The sequence below is a fragment of the Vulpes vulpes genome, chromosome 1 (genome assembly GCF_048418805.1).
Source record: "Vulpes vulpes isolate BD-2025 chromosome 1, VulVul3, whole genome shotgun sequence".
NCBI lineage: Eukaryota > Metazoa > Chordata > Mammalia > Carnivora > Canidae > Vulpes > Vulpes vulpes.
The window spans coordinates 34,375,533-34,391,460 of record NC_132780.1 but is presented as its reverse complement, the minus strand read 5'-3'; the positions used below and the strand labels follow the sequence as shown (position 1 = coordinate 34,391,460).

The window sequence follows — 15,928 nt, the reverse complement described above, 5'->3', positions numbered from 1 at the left end:
GTAAGTAAATCTGGCCTAGATCCTAGGGCAGGTACAGATCCAGAAGTTGAAAAACGAAACCCGCTTTTGCCCTGGAAGCATCTGTTCCACCAAATAACCTGACACATCCATTTTCAGAATCTCCTGGGAGAGGGGTTGCAGACAGGGCCCAAAGCTACCTATGGTAGAGAGTCTAATAAAAACCATCCCCAAAAGACCATACCCTCAATATACGGGTAAACTAGAACTACTCCATCATCACCATCACCACCACCACTACCACCACCAGCACCGACATGTCTCCAACTGCGGCTTGCAATGCAAAACAATTTCTCCTAAAGACAGTTATTAACCACAAGCCAGTTTCAAACACATTAGTATCTTGAAGTTAGTTACATGACATACCTAAGGTTCAAAAATGCACAAACTGAGAACTGTGTATATTTCAATCCTGGATTCAAAGTATCCAATGGTCTGCTGCAGAAGTCAATAAAAATTTCCTCAGCAGAAATCTACCTTTACCCTCAAAGAATTAACACAAAGTTCAAAGAGAAAGGGGCAGCTCACTAGAAATACACATATGAAAACAAACCATCAAGATCAAGAACAGAAATAACAAAAAAGAATCACTCAAATTAATGGGCAAGTACAGAATAAGTATATTCACTATATTTCAAGAAATAGCAGATTCAAAATATTTACTTATTCTGATCTGAAAACGAACCAAAGAGAAATGGATCTTGAATGCAGCACAGACATAAAAAGATGAAAAATATGAAGGATGTTAACAGACATGAATGAATGGGAATCCTTGGGTGGCTCAGCGGTTTTGCGCCTGCCTTTAGCCCAGGGTGTGATCCTGGAGTCCCAGGATCGAGTCCTACATTGGGCTCCCTGCATGGAGTCTGCATCTCACTCTGCCTGTGTCTCTGAGTCTCTCATGAATAAATACAAATCTTAAAAAACAAAAAAAAAAGACATGGATGACTAAAAGATCCTAACATCTGTCTAACAAGAGTTTCAGAAGGGAGGGAGACAGATGGGTCAGTAACAATATAGGAAGAGGTAATAGATAATTTTCCAAACCATAAATTTAAGAAGCTCATTAAATGTCAAACAAAATAAATAAAAAATAAATCAACATCGAAATATATATGAAACTATAAAACACCAAAAACTGAGATGGGATTTCAAAAGCCACTGGAACTACATGAAACTAATTGGGAAAAAAAGTCTTATAAGAAAAAAAAGAATATCAAAGAAACTAAGATTAGATTTACATTTGAAGATTATGGAATTATACTTTGCATCTGTTGAGAAAAGACCTATCAATATAGACTTTTATATCCAGCCAATACATCTTTCTAGATTTAGAGTAGAAGAACATCATTTTCAGACAAAAACTGAGTATGCTACTAGAAGATTCTCATTAAAGAAAACTTTAAAAAATATCTTCTGGCAGAAAGAGATCCTAGAGGAAATAAAAATGCAGCAAAGAATAAAAAGGCAAACCAAAAAAAAAAAAAAAAAAGGGGTAATTCTAAACAAACAATAACAGTATAAATTAATAATAGTTACTGTATCTTAAAGAGTTTAAAAGACAAGGTAAAATTAAAATAGTTCAAAAAGTTATTCAAGGGGTTCCCTGGGTTGCTCAGTGGTTTAGCACCTGCCTTCCGGCCAGGGCGTGATCCTGGAATTCCAGGAGTTCCACATCAGGCTCCCTGCATGGAGCCTGCTTCTCCCTCTGCCTGTCTCTTTGCCTGTCTCTTTCTTTCTCTCATGAATAAATAAAATCTTAAAAAAAAAAAAAAAAGTTATTCAAATAAAAGTACTCTAAGGTCTTTAATCAACAGAAAGATACAGACATTTCAGTCTAGACTCAAATTCAAGTATTTACATTATAAATTCCAACAACCACTAAAACAAAAATGATAATTTCCAAAACAGTAGAGAAAAATTAAAACAAAAATCTAGACAATGGCAAGAGAGAAGAAATACTGAAAAGAAATCCAGGTGAACAAATAAAAAGCACGGAGTAAGACAGTAAAATAAGCCTCAACATGTAAGTCATTCAATAAACATAATGGATCATATGCACTATTTAAAAGGTGATATAAACAAGGCCCAGCTATAATTTTCCAATGAGATACAAAAAGGTATAAAAAATTGGAAATAAATGAATAAAAAAAAGATAACCTGGAAAATACTTTAAAAAGAAAGCTACCAACTACAGTAATAGCAAATTAAAATACATTCTAAGGGAAATGCATCAAAAGATAAAGAAGTCAGTACCTAACAACAGAAAGTTCAACTCACTAGATAGAACAATTTGAATCTTAGCTGCAACTAATAACGTCCTGAGAATACATAAAGCAAAAACTGATAGGACAAGGGTCACTGACAAATCTACAGAGAGGGACATGTAATACACCTTTTGCAATAATTAAAGAATCAATCAAATGGTTGAAATCAGCAAAATAATCAGCTTTAACAATATGATTAATCAGCTTGAACTGAATAGAAAACACTGAACATATAAGAGCAGAATACTCATTCTTTCAACTCAATAGTTAACAATTATGAAAGCTCACTACAAAGAGGATGCCTTGATAAATTTCAAAGGTTTGGTAACATGACTCTCTCTATATATATATCTACTATGTATATAAGTATGTATTATGCTGTATATAATACTATGTATTATACTATATATCACTATAAGGTCATATATAGTAAAACATACAATAATGTACACTGCTATATATTATACTACTTCTCACTAAGGTCATATACACAATAAAATGTACAATATATACAATATATAGTAATATTACACATGGTTCTATATATAATATACATAACACAGTAGTAAACATACTAACATTGTGCAATTTTATATATTCATAATATACGTATTTTTTACCACAGTACTACTAGCAAAGTGGAAATCAATATTAAAATATAACAAGAAAATCACTACAAATTTTGAAACAACTTCTGATTTTGAACTCAAAGAAAATGAAGAAAATAGAATTGAAAAATAGGAAAATGCTATATACCAAAATTTGGGAGACAGACCTAAAGCAATATTGAGAGAGAAATTTTAACCTTAACTGTTTATATTAGGAAAACAAAAGACTAAAAATTTGCACTAAGAAATCCATTTTAAGAAATTAAAGACCATAAAAAAAAAGTTTCACGAAGAATTAGTAAAGTATAGAAAATAATGAAACAGAAAACCATGATATAGCACAGAAACAACAATGCAGAAGTCAATTCACTGAAAAATACTAATAAAAGTGATAAACCAATTTTTTTCACATCAAGGGGAAAACAACCAAGGAGGCTAATAACACTACTACACAAGATAGCTTCTACCACTCCTCTGCTCAAATCCTGATGGGTTCACAGCTTACTCAAAAATTTAAAGTTCTTACACTGGCCTACAAGCCCCTATCAACCAGATCCTTGGTATTTTCAGACCTCATCTCTTATTATTCTCTTGTTCAGTGCAATGGAGTCAACTGGGTAGCATTTCCATCTTAGCATCTGTAGATGCTGAAATGCTGTTTCCCCAAATACCTCCAAGTTCAACACCTTATCTCCTTCAAGTCTTTATTCAAGTATTGACCTCTGAGTGAGAGCTTTCCCGATCACCCTATTTAATACTGTTAACTCCACTCTGGCACGCCCTGCCTATCCTCCTTTCCTACTCAATTTTCTACTTCACTAATCACCATCTAATCTAATATGTATTTTACCTATGTATTTATCTTTCCCTCCCCTCATGCCCCTAACCATAAATTAGAAAGATGCTCTGTCTCTCCTCTCCCTCAAAGAATTCGTACTCAAGAAATATCTGAAAATGATGGCATAAATTTATGCCAGAATTATGTTATCCATTATTCCATTCAACAAATATGTGACCAGTTAACAGATTTATTCAACATCAATAACAATTTCAACTAATGATGAGTCATTCTGTGTTTCATATTCCCAAACAAGTGACCACAGTATTACTAGGCAAACTTCCCCTGTGACAGACCTGGTAACAGAACTCTGGTTCATGGTCACTGGTTAGATTATAACAGCTAGTAGCTATTACACACCAAAAAGTGTACCTCTTTAGATAACTAAGAAAACAACTGGGACTTGGTGATTCCAAGCAGAAAATCAGGAGTGCTAACACCTGCAGCCACCCATACAAGACTATGAAACTTAAATATTAATACTCCCTCTGTGTTTTGTAAATATTCCTGGCTTAGTATATTTGTTTCAGTTGTAAAAGATAAGAAACCACTGTGATCCATCAACGGTAACAAGGCTAACACAGGAGTATCCTTGGCAATTTTTAAAAAATGAGATGTAATTCATATATCATACAAACCCCATCATTTTATATATACCAATTAATGCATTTTTATTATGGTAAAATGTACATGACATAAAATTTACCATTTTAACCATTTTTAGGTATACAGGTGAGGGAATATGTGAATTAATAGTTTTTAGCATACTGACGAGGTTCTGCAACCATCACTACCAGCTAATTCCAAATTATTTTCAGCACCCCAAAAAAAGAGCCCATATCTGTTAAGCAGTCACTCGCCACTCTCTCTTCCCCTCATTCCAAAGCAACCAGTAATCTATTTTCAGTGTCTACGGATTTGCCTATTCTGGACATTCCACAGAAGTGGAATCACACAGTATGCAGTATTTGTGTCTGGCTTCTTTCACAAAGCATGTTTTCCCAGTTCACCCTTGTTGGAGGATCGATCTTCCTTTCTATAGCTGAATCTGATGTCACTATGAACATACCACATTTTCTTTAGCCTTTTATCAGATGATAGACATCTGGAGTGTTTATAATTTCTCGCTATTAAAATTAGGAAAAAGTTAATTATGTGCAAATGAATAAACATTCTCTAAAATAGTAACTGAATCAAAGATTATTTAAAATCTGATATATACTGCCAAATAAGACATACTGCTAACATTCCTACAGCACATGACAGGATTCCCTTCTTTATACCATCACATCACTAAATTTTATTTAAAATTTTTTCTAAACCGGGCAGCCCCAGTAGCTCAGCGATTTAGTGCCACCTTCACCCCGGGGCCGGATCCTGGAGACCCAAGGATCGAGTCTCACGTCAGGCTCCCTGCATGGAGCCTGCTTCTCTCTCTGCCTGTGTGTGTGTGTGTGTGTGTGTGTGTGTGTGTCTCAATCTCTCTGTCATGAATAAATAAATTTAAAAAAAAATTTTTTTAATTTTTTTTCTAAACTAAAAGGAAAAAAAATCCTCATTTTGATTTCCTTCAAAATTGACGAGTTACAACTAATGAGTTGTATCCTTTTTATACATATTGGCAATTTATTTTACTTGGCATTAAAATTCTCTGCTTATTTTCTAAGAGTTGTTTGTAATTTTTGCTGACTTGCATGAGACACTGGTATTTTGGTAATTTTAAGACATGTACATGTTATTTGTGCCGAGAATGTTTTCTCCCGTCTGTTACTCACTCATTTTTAACTATGGTACCATTATTTTCAGCTGGATTTGTAAGTAATCTAAATTTCCTATCTTCCTTTTTATGTTTATTTGGTATCCTATTCTTCTTGGAATAGCCTTTCCTTTTCCTAAGATTTAAAAAATAATATAATTTTCTATTATTTTCAAAGTTACATATATTTTCACTCAGTCATTAACACGTTTAGATATATAAGTAGGATGTTTGATAAAGCTCTAAATGTTCTTTGAAAAATTAATAGCCAATTAGTTTATCTCAATTTGAGTAATTCATAGCCTATGCTTAAACTGCCACCTTTACAATAAATTCTCTTACACGTTTAGATCTCCCTACATTTTCCATTCTGCTCCTCTAATTTTCTGTACTAATACCATTATCAACAGCTTCATAGTAAGTACACTTTAACATCTGGTACACAAACGACTTATTCATGATTCTGCTTTTTCAAAATCTTCTTGGGTTCTCCAGCACATTTATTCTCCCAGATGAACTTTAGAATCAACTTGCAAACTTACCTGTTGATACTCTAGTTGGAACTGTATCAAATTTATACATTAATAAGAAAGGATTGGCATGTTCATAATGACATTAGCTTTATGTTTCCAGGAACAAAGTATGCTTTCCCTGTTATTCAGGTCTCGGTTTTACATCTTTCAGTAAAATAGTACCATATTTTTTTAATAAATTGAGTATAATCTTGTTTTCTTTTACCTCTATGTGTGCCTATTTCTCATCACTACATAAATAAAACGTTCTTCCACAGTTTTTGGGTAGAAAGATCATTTCCCATATCCTATAAAACGAGGAAGCTATCAGATGATCTTTAAAAGCTACGTAAGCTCAAAAATTCCATGACTTTCTATAAACACTCCAAAACACAACGCTCACTAAAAACCAACTAACCAATGAGCATATCTGTGTTTAAAAGACTAACAGTATATATACCAAGGATAGTTAACTGGTTTCATCTTGAATACTCTTACCCATCAGAAATAGCTGCCGAGAGGTAACTTCTTTAAGAATTCTACTGAAAGAAAAGTCTTACAACTTAGGTTTTAATAGAAACATAAGAAAATTACTTGTCTGGATAAAACATTCTTTAAATATTATTTATAATATTCTAATTATAAATATTCATGACATAATGCCACAATATTACTCTTTTCTAAAGTTATCATGAAAGCATGAACATAAGTCATACAGGAAAAAGTGGTTTCAGCACTTTTAACACTTACAATTCAATTTCAACCATTCCCTTGGAACATCCTCTCTTCACAAAAAAGCCAACCTAGAACAAAAAAGACAAAGTGCATGAGTGATGACATTCCCAGGTTATCACAGATTTAGCAAAGTCATTATTATTTGCCAAGTTAAAATTTTTTCAATAACTATTTTTTTCTGTCCACTCCCATCCCTTACCCAGATTTGGGAAATTGTTTCCATTGTTTCCTCCCACAAGTAACAATACTATTAGTTACCATTTACTGAACATTCTCTGTGCCAGATAGCCTCTCATAAAGCTTGCGACAAAGCTGATAAGTGATACAGAGCAAGGAATGACAGAGTAAGTAATGAACCCACATAATACGACTCCAGAGTCTGCATACTTAGCCTCTATACTAAATACTCTCAGTAGAGGCAAAAAAGCCAGGAGGAAAATAGGTTCTATGGATTAATCAAAGCTTTACCAAATCTCCTTATTACCACTGGAGACTTCTTTGGAGTAGCACAGATTAAATATTAACCAGTCTAATACTACCCATCCTGTTACTAATGAGGACATAATTGACATTTTCTTAAAAAGAGGAATACACATAGCAAATACAATTTAAGTACAGTTTACATGATAAGTAGACATATTTAATCTAGTTTGAATATAGACATAAGCATAATCTTGAAGAGACTGTGGACCTAAAACAACAACAACAAAAAACAAAACAGATTGGATCTTCAATCTGGCTAAATAATTCTAAAAAAAAAAAAAAGGCAGAAAATATATCTCATAAATAATAATTTTTTTTTAATCGTGGTAACACCAGTGATGACAACAATTAGAACCACAAAAGGGAACATTTATTAAGCATTACCATATGCTACTGTGCTAAGCAATTTACAAATTTTTAATACTCATGAGCAACTTTCGGAGGTATTATACCCATTTTACAGATGATGAACTGAGGCCCAGAAAGATGACAAAGGAGGTCTGTCCTCATAATTAGAAAGTATAGCTTAATGATTAAGAGTACATGCTTTAACACACACCATCCAGGTTCCAATCTCAACCCTGCCATTAATGTGTAAGTTACTTGTTACCACTGTTTTATAATTTCTTCATAAACAGGAAAAACAATGGCATTTTTGTAGGAGTGCTATTTGCTCATTAGCTTGCATCAATTAAAATACTTTATGTCAAGAAAAAAAATCACAAGGCAGCTCTTATTATGAGGTATACATATGGATGGTAGAGAATATGGTAAATTCTTTTAGGATTTAACCGTAAATACATTAAAACTATTTTTGCTGAGGACTTATGTAGCCCCTAAATCCATCTGGGGATGCCCGAAGGTCTGCCATCTGTCACCTAAGAAACCCTGCATTCCACAGCCTTTAAAAACCTACCACTCAAAAAACAAACAAACAAACAAACAAACAAACCTACCACTCAAGGCACCTGGGTGGCTCAGTGGGTTGAGTATCTGCCTTTGGCTCAGGTTGTGATCCTGGGGTCCTGGGATTGAGTCCCACACTGGGCTCCCTCTCTGCTTATGTCTCTGCCTCTCTTTCTCTGTGTCTCTCATGAATAAATAAAATCTTTAAAAAAAAAAAAAATCCCTTCTACTGAAGGGTAAGATCTGGCGTCTTTGATTGCCAAAAATTAATGGGAAGGTTGGTGGAAATTGTTACACACCAAACCATTCTGACTGTACAGTGTCTGGAGTACAATTCAGCAGACGATTACAGAGAGATAAGGATTTAATAAATGATTTTTGACAATTAAAAAACTATACATCGGGATCCCTGGGTGGCACAGCGGTTTGGCGCCTGCCTTTGGCCCAGGGCGCGATCCTGGAGACCCGGGATCGAATCCCACGTCGGGCTCCCGGTGCATGGAGCCTGCTTCTCCCTCTGCCTGTGTCTCTGCCTCTCTCTCTCTCTCTCTCTCTCTCTCTCTCTCTCTGTGACTATCATAAATAAATAAAAATTAAAAAAAAATAAAAATAAAAAAAATAAAAATAAAAAACTATACATCAATATTTACAAAAACTCATCCTTGGAAGTTATCTACCCCAACTTCCCTATCTTTATAATAAACTGAAGTCCAGACAAATGACTATGGTCACAAGGCTAATTATTAATAGAACAGTATCTAGGAATATTATACCTCATAAATGCCTTCCATATAGCATTAAAAACACACACATATTTTGAATAGGCTTATTTAAAATCTTAAGGGTATATGCTTCAACCTTATAATCCCACATTAAATATAAGCCTGGCTAAGAAACCTATAGCATCATTTTAGTAATACTGCAGTATTTCCCAGTAGTTTTAGAAAAACACAAAGAATCATTTAAACTTTTACAACTATTTTCCAGTTGGATTAACCCAACCCTCAAACTTTCTTTAAAACATAATTTTATGTGAAATATACACCAAACATTATACATAAACTTCATATACTGTTTGAAAGAATACAACAATCAGGCATCTATCACAAATTTAAAGAACTGAACATTAACCATGTATCTGACATTCCACGTATATAACTCACTACTATTGTATCCTCGCTCAGCAAATATAATCTCTAAGCTGACTTGATCATCCTTTTGCTTTTTAGTTTTGCTGTCTCTTTAAATATTAAATGTTTTGTTTTGACCATTCTATAAATTCAAATCTCATGTATTCTTCCAGAATAGCACTTTTCCTTAAAATTATTTGAGATTTAACCAATGAGCTATGGTTTATTTTCACTAATTTGTAATATTCAATTTTACTTCACTATACGAGGATTTATTTTAAAATACTGCTGTAAATATTTTAATAATTTTTGCCTAGTATTAATGTACAAGAGCTGTCTAGAAGAATTTGAGAGATTTGGCATATGCATATGCAGATTCACTAGGTAATGCCCTTTTCCAAGACTTTATAAGTTTATATTCCCACCAAGAGTGCATCAGAGTTCCCATTATTCCATATCCTCGTAAGCACATGGCACTGCCAGAATTTTTGTGACACTGAGGAATATACCTTGCCAGGATTAATGTACATTTCTCTGACCATTATTGAAGTTGAGTATCTTTTCATATATAGTTGGGCCCTGAACAACACAAAGGAGTGCCAACTCCCTGCATAAAACTTTGCATTAACTTCTGACTTCCCCAAAATATAATTATTAATTGCCTACTATTGACCAGAATCCTTACCAATATTGTCAACAGTTAATACATATTTTATATATTATGTGTACAATATATTTTCTTACAACTACAAAAAACAAGTTACTAAGAAAATCATATGGAAAATGTACATTTATACTACCATACTGTATTTACTGAAAAAAAAAAAAAAAAACCCTCATATAGGTAAACTCGCACAGTTCAAACCTATGTTGTTCAAAGATCAACATTTATTGGCTATTTGAGCTGCCTCTTCTGCGCAGTGTCTCAGTACAGCTTTTGTCCATTTTTAATTGTTATTGTTTTGTTACTGAAAAGTTAAAATAGCAATCTTTTGTTATATGGGTTATATATACCTTCCCCCAATTTGTGGCTGGTCTTTTTCTTTATAGTGCTTTATGATAAGAGTTTAACTTTATCAGTATTTTCCTTTTCAATCTATACTTTTACTTGATAAATTTTTATTTAACCCAAAAGATATTCACAAAGCTATTCTCCTCTATACCAGTATCTTCTAAAAACTTTGTCAATCACATTTAGATCTTCAATCGACTTGCAACTGATCTGTGTTCAAGTGTGAGAATACAATTTCTTTTTTCCTATGCAATTGTCTCAGTGCTATTTATCCATCTTTCCCCGTTAAGCTACAATGTCAGTCATCATAAATCAAGAGTCTACTCACCATGGCTTTGTATCTAGGCTCTTTATTCTATCACATTACACTGGTCTGATGTATATTCCACCAATATACCATAGGTGGGTTTTTTTTTTTTTTTTTAGCACAATTAACAATGTTATTAGTTTCAGATATACAACACAATGATTTAAGAAGTCTATACATTACACATGCTCAACAGTCAGTGTAGTCATCATCTGTAACCATGCAAAGTTATTATAATACTATTCACTATATTCCCTATACTGTGTTTTATCCCTTTTAGAGCTGGAAGTCTGTTTCTCAATTTCCTTCAATGTTCACCCAAACGCACCTCTTCTTCCCCTCTGGCAACCACTGGTGTGTTCTGTATTTGAGTCCATTTCTGGGTTTATTAGATTCTCATACAACTAAAATCATACGGTATTTGTGTCTTTATCAGATTTATTTCACTTAGTCTAACACCCTCTAGGCAAACATGTCGCAAACATCAATTTCATTCTTTATATCTGAATAATATTCCATATGATGTTTTAATTTACTATTACCTTGTGTTAAGTTTTGACATCTAATAAGGCAAGTTTTTCCATTTTGTTGAATTTCTTTAGGAGTATTTTAGCTATACTTAGCCCTTTATTCTTTCACCTAAATTTTAGAAACGGCTTGTAATTTGCTACAGACAGCATTAGGATTTTGACTGGAATGATGCTCAATAAGTAAATCAACATGAAGAACGACATTTTTATACAAGGTCTTCCTGTCCATTAATACAGTACAACTGTCCATCTCCTCAAATGCCAATATTTTCAAATAAAATTTTATAGCTTCTAAATATAGCTCTTACATGTCTTATTAGTTTATTGCTATTAACTTGCACTTTTGGTGCTACTGTAAATAGTTATCTATTTTTAATTGCATTTTTCTGTCCACTGTTAATGTATGGAAATATGATTTTTGTTATATAATCTTACATCTAGCAATCCTGATAAATTTCCAAATTAATTCATCAGAAGGCTTATCTGTAGTCTCTTTCACTGCAGATTTTTTATAAACCTGTAAATGACAGTTTTCTTTCTAGCTTGTATCTTTTGTCTTACTTTACTGTTCTAGCTAAAACTTCCAGTACAACATTGAATAGAAGCGCTAGTAGTTAACCCCGACTTGTTCTTGAACTTGTTGTATGTTTTACCTTTTACGTAATTAAAAAAGGTAGGTATCTTCTAATCCTAATTTGCTAAGACTTTATCATAAATTACTGTGAATTTAATGCTTTTCCTCCACTGAGATGATCATCCAGTTCTCTTTAAAATGTTATGTAGGGTGCCTGAGTGGCACATTCGGTTAAGCATCTGCCTTTGGCTCAGGTCGTGATCCCAGAGTCCTGGGATTGAGCCCCGTGTCCGGCTCTTTGCGCAGTAGGAGTCTGGATCTCCCTCTCCCTCTGTGAGCACTCTGTCTCTCAAATAAATAAATCCTTAAAAAAAAAAAAGTGATATGCAAAAAAGATAAAAATAAACATGATATATTAATTTCCTGCTAATGTTCAATCTCTCATTCCTTGATTACATTTGGTCATGATGTATTATGCTTTTTACGTATTACATTCAACAGACTAAAGTTTCTTAAGATTTTTGCTCCCGGGATCCCTGGGTGGCGCAGCAGTTTAGCGCCTGCCTTTGGCCCAGGGTGCGATCCTGGAGACCCCAGGATCGAATCCCACGTCGGGCTCCCGGTGCATGGAGCCTGCTTCTCCCTCTGCCTGTGTCTCTGCCTCTCTCTCTCTCTGTGTGACTATCATAAATAAATAAAATTTAAAAAAAAAAAAAAAAAGATTTTTGCTCCCATGTTCATGAGTAGGACTATCTTTTTAATTTTCTCATTCCATCCTCAACAGATGCTGGTACTGTTATTCTGGTACAGTCATACTCTTTGTGTAAAACACGAAGTGATTGCTTTTAGAGTAGCATATAATGGATAATGGTCTTTGGATAATTGTCTCTGGTGTTCTAAGAAAAAAAATGAATGGCTGACTTTTTTTCTACTGATTTTGATCATTTACATAGTTGTAAAAACCTATACACTCAACTTTATGCTAATAAAGCTTGAATTCTTCATGTTGTTCATAGTAATTTTTGTTTTGTTTTGGGAGGAGATAAACCAACTTTATTATCCACCATTATGTCACACAAAAATCTAGGAACAGACTTGTAGAGAAGTAGTAAATGAATAGTAAACGAGAGAAATGGAAAGAATTTAAATTTGAATTATTTTCCATATTAGGATGAAAACCCTTTCACAATATGTATGTGCCTAGTTTCAGGGTAGATTGTTCCCTGGCCAAAGCCGGCCATAAAAAGAAGGTATTCAAGGTCTTGCCAGCTCTACGAGACCCTGACAAAACCTTTATGATCTTCATGGAAAATGATGTGTTCCTCAAGCTCCGGGGCTATCCTGAGCTCTACCAACTCATCTGCAAAAGTGTCATCCGCCCATCCATCTGCCAGGAAATCCATCACGTGCTCACATAAGGCCCAGTCCAGGGGATCAGTGTTGAGTGTGTAATTCACATCCTTTCAGACTCAACAATGGGCTGAAAGCTCACTTCCATCATAGAGAAAAAGGTCCCTCTTGACCTCTTCTTCGTGCTCAGCCTCATCTTCTGGACAGGGACAGTCCAGCACTGGTGGCTTTCTTGCCACCAGTCTTTCTAACTTCAACCACAAAAGTGAGGGCTGACCATCAATTCAGGCTGTTCTTTTAACATTCTGCCCTTGGTAGGGCTCCTCCTCCCCATGAAATGTTGGCAGGATGTTAATGTTCAAAGTGACAGTGATATTTCCTCCAGCAATACACTTAAAACGACATCCTACACTAGTCTGAAAAATTATAGTGTTACATACTTGGAGAATTCTCTACGTATAAAGTCCAAAATACTTCTAGAAATGGCAATCTCCTCCCGGCAGTCTACCTGCAAACTTCATTCTTTATATTCAAACTCTACATCTTTGTGATACCCAAGGAACTGAGATATAGAAAGTGATTTGTTACTAAAAGCAAGTCAACTCTGATTTTTTTTTTAAGTACTTATATTAACTCACCTTATCTGCTCGTCCCATGAAAGCAGGTTTGCCTGCTAATCCAAGACAAATGGCACACACGATGCTAGACTTCCCTGTTCCATTAGCTCCAATAATCATATTCAGGTGGGGTCCAGGAGACACTTCACAGATATCATACGTTCTGAATTATAAAGAGGTTAAATTATTAAGACATAACAAGTGAAGAATATTTTATTTACAAAAACATTTATTCTTGTTTATATTATCTAAGGGCTTCCTGGAGTTCCTTTAGAAGCCAGCTGACCTTACATTTTAACGTATTTATACATTGTTAATAAACTAGAGAAAAAAGAAAATCAATGGAAGAAATGAGAAAGTGATAATGCAAATCTGAAATAAGATTATCAGTGAGAAAATAAGATTTCATAGGTCCTTTTCAAACATATGTCTGTTGAATAAAGCAAAGTTTGATATTATTTATTCCTCTAATAATTAGAATACATGAGAAAATTTATCAGAGCTAGGATACAAATAATTTTTTTTAATTTTATGTAAGAGGGGCACCTGGGGGGCTCAGTCAGTTAAGTGCCTTTGGCTCAGATCATGACCCCAGGGTCCTGGGAATCAAGCCCCACATCGGGCTCTTCATTCAGAAGGGAATCAGCTTCAGGATCCCTGGGTGGCTCAGCAGTTTGGCACCTGCCTTCAGCCCAGGATGTGATCCTGGAGTCCCAGGATCGAGTCCCACATCAGCCTCATTGCATGGGGTCTGCCTGTGTCTGTCTGTCTGTCTCTCTCTCTCTCTCTCTCTCGCCAGTCTTTGTCTCTCTCATGAATAAATAAAATCTTTAAAAAAAAAAAAAAAGAAAAGAAAAGAAAACGGGAGTCTGCTTCTTCCTCTGCTCCCTTCCATTGCTCATGCTCTCTCAAATAAAATCTCAAAAAAAAAAAATTATGTGAAGAGAAGCCACAGCTCAGCTTAAATCTGTGCATTTTTCACTTCTATTTCTCGAATTAAAATGCTTAATAGCAACTTCTCACATTTTACTACTTGAAACAGTCCAAATTTCTATTCTAATTACAAACTGGAGATATAAACTCAATGGTTTCATTTTATTACAAATTTTTAAAAATCCATTTCTTTTAATATCCTGCCAGAGGTTCACCAAAAGATCCACTGTTAGTCCATATTCAAATAAATGTTATTTCTATGGGAAGAAACAAGAATGCATCATCACCAAGCACTTTTGTAAACTCCCTCAAACCAGAAAGCTGCCTGCTGTCCAGCAGTTTTAATCTTCTATCTCCAACAGAAGCACCTAATCCGTATTAGCCACCAAGGACAACTACAGCAAAATGTGAAACAAATGCACTCCGATAATCTACTTTGTCTCTGAATATCCTAAATTAGAACCTACAAATAATATCCTCTTCCCAAATGGTTTGAGTTAGCTGACAACTACTTCCCCAAGAATAAAAACTTACCCTACTACTAACCTGCTAGGTATATAAGTAATTTAACAAAGTACACTTCCACTTTAGTAATCAAATAATCTGAAATGCCACATAGTAATAAATGTAAATACAGGGAGTAAACAAGTATTTTCTGACAGGTTTCCAACTGTACGTCTCAACACAGCATCTACCTACTTTATCATTTCAAATACTTTGTTCTGTTCCCAGCAGGATCATAAAGAAACCCTTAGTGTCATGGTTAAAATGAAACTAACTTGGGTACCTCAGGCATCTGGAAAATGACCAGCCTTGGAACATCATCACAGAAAAACACTAAGCCCCAATTTCCTGCTGTAAAATCTGTGCCACCATCTTACTAAAACAAGTGATGTAAATGATGTTTAAGATAACAATAAAAACAAGAGGAAAAAGAAAAATTCCTGGCCTATAACATACAGATATTATCAACAAAGTTGCTAAAGAAAAAAAAAAAAAAAACCACACAAACAAAACATTTAAAAAAAAAATTAGTTGGTCTGACTCTGTAATATATTTATCGGGAATTCCCTTTTGGTGAGTTTTCTTTTTTTCTGAGCGCCTTCAGAAAAGAGCTGTCAAAGGCCCATGCTCTTCTCCATCTATGTATTTTGCCAGGTATCTCACATACTCTTCATGACTTCTGGTAGGATCTACATGCTCAAAGTCAACCCATGTAACCTACAGATGCAATTACCACTTCCAGAACTGTCTTTGGATGTTGCACAACAGTCACCTCAAACATCCCACATTCAAAACTAAAACCCATTAGCTTTCCAATCCAAAACCACTCTTGTGGTCTCTTAGTGAAT

General features: G+C 34.5%; 1 protein-coding gene across 3 annotated transcripts in view; it reads right to left on the bottom strand.

The window, feature by feature from the left end:
* SMC5 (structural maintenance of chromosomes 5) overlaps nucleotides 1-15,928 on the bottom strand; it is an 86,888-nt gene that overhangs the window by 68,111 nt on the left and 2,849 nt on the right. For all 3 annotated transcript variants that reach the window (XM_026001562.2, XM_026001563.2, XM_072762407.1), the window contains exons 2-3: nucleotides 13,665-13,806; nucleotides 6,750-6,802 (exon numbers count right to left, since the gene is read on the bottom strand). In XM_026001562.2, coding sequence (XP_025857347.2) covers nucleotides 6,750-6,802; nucleotides 13,665-13,806 — 195 coding nt within the window. The remainder of the gene's footprint in view (nucleotides 1-6,749; nucleotides 6,803-13,664; nucleotides 13,807-15,928) is intronic.